Source organism: Aspergillus affinis (genome assembly GCF_023601865.1).
Source record: "Aspergillus affinis strain CMG 70 chromosome Unknown NODE_279_length_8659_cov_124_316243, whole genome shotgun sequence".
Classification (NCBI taxonomy): domain Eukaryota; kingdom Fungi; phylum Ascomycota; class Eurotiomycetes; order Eurotiales; family Aspergillaceae; genus Aspergillus; species Aspergillus affinis.
The window spans coordinates 1-6,434 of record NW_026516060.1 but is presented as its reverse complement, the minus strand read 5'-3'; the positions used below and the strand labels follow the sequence as shown (position 1 = coordinate 6,434).

Here is a 6,434-nt window from a genome sequence, read left to right as displayed (position 1 = left end):
AAAGCCAGATTCATTAGGTAATAACTGGATTCGAATGCTAGGAAATTTCGACCCACTGAACGAAAATTACGGGACTCAATGGGAAGGCCGTAATCCCAACACGGAGACACTCTCAGAAATACCAGAAATACCCGACGAAAACTTTCACGAATAGATACCCAGTCAGGAGGACGCTAGCAGCACTGACTCGGAAAATAATTAAGTGATCAAGAATACCTCTAATTATAATCAAGCGGAATACAGAACCTCTAATTAAAAAGGGGAAAACAGCGAAGCCGATCAGCATGTCTTCACTCTACTGAAAGAAATCAGTAACGAGTAATAGAAAGAGAAGTTAATCCAGGACCTAAAACAGGATCCAACCAAATTTACAGGGAAACTGCGACGCATTATCTCGCAATGTCCGCACTGGAAGTTAGACTGTTGGAACCCACAGAGAGAGGACTGGGCAACACACAGAGTGAAATGCGCAACAGAATATACTACAAGATGCAGGATATGCGACCGATAGAATTACGATTATCATTAGGCTCTACAGAAAATGAGCAAACGAACCGGTTACATCAGATCCTTACACGCATGTCGACAAGAGAATTACGAATGCTTGTATCAGATAACACACGTAACGCACCATTGCCTACTATAGGTTGCATGTCAGGACGACGAATGCAAAGACCCAATATACGAAACACTGAAATACATCTCACAATGTTATATAGTCAAGGAAGGGACAGGATACTCATATAGGAAACCAGAGTGCGCTTGCATTGGATACTCTATACACCCAGACCACGGGAGAAGACATTGGACAGGATGTTAGGAAAACTATTGTTAAGTTTACTATAACGCGAAGCTTGGACAACATTTCTCACGACAGTCACGAGGGTTAGCAGGACCCCGTTAGGCAAACAGTTTATCAGTAATAGCCCAAAAAGGATTGCATTTGAAATTGATAGCTACAGTTCTGAACCAGAACGCTCGAGTCATGGTAGACTCTGGAGCAACGGGCAACTTCATAGATCTAAGATTTCAGGAACAGCTGAAGATCTTAGGGATAACAAAGGCTACGCTAGAGCCTATCACAGGACTGAACGGTAAACCATTGGAAGGATACCTTACAGTCGAATTAGGACCAGTACCCATGGTTATAAAGGGTTATTTTGAGTATATAAGTTTCGACGTGACACCTTTAGGACAGTATGACGTGGTGTTGGGGATCCCATGACTTCGGGATCATAACCCAGAGATTGATTGGAAAACAGAGAGTCTTCAATTCACGAAATGTGAATGCCCACGACAAGGCCAAATGAAGAAGGCATCTGAGGCCAAACGGCATGCTCAGGGCCAAGCGAGCCGAACTGACGCTAAAAGATCAAGGGGTGAATCTACTAATACGCTAACTGAAAATGCCGAGCAGGTGGACACTGCGGTCGCAGTTATGGCAGCAACCAAACCTACGGGAAAGGAATGGTTAGTACGACTTTCTGGTTAGGCACCAGATACACGACAAGAGTACGCTAACACGATAGCTACTACTGAATACAATACGGAACTGCACGAACAGATCGAGTCATGGCAAATGATCGATGCTACAGAATTAGCGGCCAGCAAAGAAGTACAGCAGTTACCAGACAAATACGAAAGATTTCAGAAGCTATTCGAACAACCCGAGAAGCCTGAACTACCAGAACACGGAAAACATGACTACCGGATTCCTCTTAAAGATGAAGACAAAGTCGCATGCAAAAAGATCTACCCTATATCAGAAAAGGAGTCTCAGATCTTGCGACAATACATTGAGAAACAACTTGTAAAAGGCTATATCAGACTATCGACATTACCTGCAGGATACGGAGTCCTGTTCGCACCAAAAAAGGATGGGAGCTTACGATTGTGCGTTAATTACTGACCATTAAACGAACAAACCATTAAGGACAGACATCTATTACCGCTCATTGCAGAGATACAAGACAAAATCAGAGAAGCAAAATGGTTTACAAAGTTCGACATTACTGACGCATATAACAGATTGAGAATCGCCAAAGGAGAAGAATGGAAAACGGCTTTTAGAACGAAATACGGACATTTCGAATACTTAGTTATGCCATTCGGGCTAATTAATGCGCCAGCATCATTCTAGCGATTTATTAACGAAATTTTGGGAGAATTGCTCGATACCTTTGTCATCGCGTACCTAAACGATATTCTGGTATTTTCGAATAACGAAGAAGAGCACATTCGACACGTAAAACAAGTGCTACGGAAACTACGCATTGCTAAGTTACGATTGAAACTCAAGAAGTGTGAGTTCTATGTCCAAAAGACAGAGTTCTTAGGACACTGGATCACTACCGAAAGAGTATACATGGAAAGAAGCAAAGTCCAGGCAATCAGGGATTAGCCTGTACCCAAAAGCCTAAAAGAAGTCCAACAGTTTACCGGATTGATCAACTATTATCGGAGGTTTATCGATGAATACGCCAAATCCATAATACCGATATTCAACTTGTTAAAACAGAATCAGAAGTTTGAATAGATAATACAGGCACAGCAAGTTTTCGATAACGTAAAACGGAGAATCACGACCGCATCAATCCTAGTACAGTACGATCCAGAGAAGCTGATTACGATCGAAACCGACGCATTCGACTATGCTATCAGTATAAGAATGACACAACTAGATGAGAACGGTAGAGCCAAACCAATTGCGTTCCATTTACGAAAACTTATTCAGGCAGAAATGAATTACGACATTTACGACAAAGAATTGCTAGCCATAGTGACAGCATTCAAAGTATGGAGAGTGTACCTGGAAGGAGCTCAGCACCAGATTCTAGTGAAAACGGATTACAAGAATCTTACGTTCTTTACCACGACCAAAGAATTGACTAGAAGACAAGCGAGATGGTCAGAAAAGTTATTACAGTTTGATTTTAGAATCGAACATTGCAAAGGAACAGAAAACGGACAAGCAGACGCGTTTAGTCGACGACCAGACTACGAAATTACGGATCGAATTGTGGAGCCGGCAATATTGAAACAAAACAAAGACGGTTTACTTTCGTACAACAGATAACATTCGATCTCGGTAACAATCGAAATCAGTGATAACATTGTTAACAAAATCATCAAGGCAACCAAGGAAGACGCCATAATTCAACAAATTGCAGAAAACTCAGCAGAAAATGAAAAGATCGCTACTGACGAGGACGGGTTAATGTATATGTACAGACTCATTTACATACCAGAGTGTATAAGAACTGAGATTATTGCTATGCATCATGATAACCCTATATACGGACATTTCGGAGTCGAAAAGACTACCGAACAGATCACAAGGAATTACTACTTTCCAAACGTCAGACGGAAAGTACAGGATTATATTACGAAAAAATGCGAGACTTGCATTAGGGACAAACTAGCAAGATATTAATCTTACGGAAAAATGCAGTCACCAGACGCACCATCGAGACCTTGGAAATGGATCACGATAGATTTCGTGGGACCTTTACCTAAATCTTAGGGATGGGACATGATCGCAGTCATCACAGATAGACTGACAAAGTACGCATACATGATACCATGCAAGACAACGATAAAAGTTACAGATATGATACATTTGCTATTAGTACACATTATCATACGATACGGGATGCCACAACGAATCACTTCGGACAGAGACAAACTATTTACATTGAAATTTTGGCAATCATTTACCGACTAAATGGGAATCAATCACTCATTGACAACGTCATATCATCCACAAGGAAACGGTCAAACAGAAAGGATGAACCAGACGATAGAACAGTACCTTAGGTACTACGTGAACTATCAGCAGGACGACTGGGCAGGACTGTTACCAATGGTAACATTCGCATACAATAACGCGATACATTCAACTACAGGAGTTATACCGTTTTATGCAAATTACGGTTACAACCCTATGTTAACTGGAGAACCACGGAATAAGGCACTAGTTGCGACAGAAGCTCAAGAGACATTTAATACGCTCAAATATCTTTACGCACAGATGTCAAGGGATATCGATTTTTTCAATCTCAGAGCAGCAGTATATTACGATAAGTACTATGGAAAAAGACTTACCTTTAAAAGAGAGAAAAAAGTGTTCCTGCTCCGCAGAAACATTAAAATCAAGCGACCAAGTCAGAAACTCAACTACCAAAAGATTGGACCATTTACGATCGAAGAAAAAATTGGATCGGTTAACTATCGCTTGAAGCTACTAAAATCGATGAAAAGGATACATCCAGTATTTCATGTCTCATTATTGGAACCAGCACCAGCAAACGCGCAAATCGCAGAAAATGTGGAAATCGCAGACGATACGGAACAGGAATACGAAGTTGAAAAAATCTTAGATTACAAGAAAGTCAGCGGAAGATCACACTACCTGGTAAAATGGGAAAGATATGATATCTCAGAAAATACATGAAAACCTATCGAGAACCTGATGGGGTGCCACCAGTCGGTTCGACGGTACCATCAGTAGCAGAAGGATCGAAAGCCGACCAAAAAACGAGATCATTCATTAACTGGCTCAATGTAGGATCACTAGAGACAGCAGCAAGCTGGGCAGTCTCGTATTCACTGGCCAAACGATCCAGCTCGCGCAAATCTTCGGCAGACGGAGGGTCTTCTCCGTCCAACACGTCCATTATATGGGAATCATGATCTAACATCTTTCTATTACATTCTTTTAAGAAATTGCGATGCTTTCGCAAACGTTTCAGTTTAGCGAAGAGTTGTTCTATTTGCTCTTCGGCTTGTTCGATTTCGGAAGATAATCGATTCTCGTTACGTTTCAGACGATCCCACTCTCGTTTACTATGAAATCGTTTTTCGCATTTGCGGCCACGACGGGTGCAGGCTGCACAGTTTCGATTTTTGGAATCTATGAAGCAGGGAAGACCGCGGGAAAAGCACTAGGTACAAAGAAGTTCGACCTGGATACCGTTACGGATAATACGGTCAGCCTGTTGGCAACGTTCCTTATAGCGATTACGCTTGGGCATAATGACGCACGTCAAGAAAAGGGGTCAGGAAAAGGAAGGAGAACACTTACCAGCGATAAAACGGGGGATAGCTGTCTTATCTGTTCTTTAAGGGATAAAGAACCTGAAAGAGGGAAAATGGTGTTACGGACTTTTGCAACATTAGAAGCCGCGAGACAGAAACGATAGGACGACAGCGGCCCGAGACTGATAACGTTACGGAAGAAATATAGATCACGTGATATAGTATACCAGTACCATATAGTATACGATATACTATCGGGTATGTTATAGACCAGATGGTATGCCGCAGACCTACAAGGTATACGGGATGGTATACTTAAGGAAAACTATATAAGGACACTCGCTCGCCCACCTGTTAGATAGTTCTTGTTTAGTTCCTCGTGTTCAATAACAATTACGTTCTTTGATAGTAACTTGTTACTGCTATTAGATTCGCCTATCACTATTACAGGAAGGTATACGTACCGACCTGGCCTTACTTCTATCTTTGCTGCATTCAGGATCCTCAGGGGGGATTACCGAGACACTCAATACCCGTTCCAGTTAGTAGAGCCACCGGGCTCTCAGGTTAAGTATCACCCATCCAGGACTTAGGATCAACCAGTTGATCACCCAGTGCTTGAACTTATCTACGGTAGCAGGCTTAGCGCAGCTTAGACGGATCCTAGGGTTTGACAGCTGTTTTGCGATTTTAAAACGCTTATACGGAGGCAAGGTGGCGGAATACATGAGACTCAACATCAATTCGATTGAAAAAGAAGATTTCCTGGATATCTTTCCTGGAGTGCGATATGACACTTTTAAGGAGACTACTATTCGGAATAGCTTTTTAGCTACTGGATTAGTTCCTTTTAATCCGGATCATGTGTTAGAAAAGTTAAATATTCAGCTTGAATCTTTAATACCTCTTGAACCACTACCAAATCGACCACCATCTTCCGGCAGTGATAGCGACTCCAATTCTCTCTAGACACTTAAAAGGCTAGAGAAATCTAAATCTTGCATCGATTTAGGCCTAGAACTTTCATCCGATAATCTCTCTTCACCTACAAAAAGAGAGATTCAGCACCATTACAATATGACAGTCCGATTGTTTTATCACCATCTTTTTCTTTCCGATCGATGCCGCCAGTTAGAAGAAGCAAATAAGAAGCAAGCAAGAAAAAGAATAAAACATAAAAAGCAGACTGCTCACAAGGGTAGTCTAGGAAAGTTAGAAGAGATTCAGGATAATATTGGTGTTGAAAGAAACGGTGGTAGTGATTATATATCTTTGGATCTAACTTCTACAGAAGCCATGGTTGAACCTGAATTATCTCAAATGTCTACTATTTGCCGCGAATTTACTTGTTCTGGCTGTAATACGAAAGGACACAGGATTAACCAATGTCCTGAGAG

The 6,434-nt window shown here is 41.6% G+C and overlaps 1 protein-coding gene across 1 annotated transcript; it reads left to right on the top strand.

Annotated features, from left to right (window-relative positions):
* Window positions 1–985: 985 nt before the first annotated feature.
* KD926_005475 (reverse transcriptase domain protein) lies at window positions 986–2,140 on the top strand (the record flags this gene model as incomplete). The annotated part of the gene is made up of 4 exons (XM_053095575.1): window positions 986–1,197; window positions 1,418–1,470; window positions 1,530–1,893; window positions 2,029–2,140. The coding sequence occupies 4 exons, from the start codon at window positions 986–988 to the stop codon at window positions 2,138–2,140; spliced, it is 741 nt and encodes a 246-aa protein (XP_052949770.1).
* Between the last annotated feature and the right edge of the window lie 4,294 nt (window positions 2,141–6,434).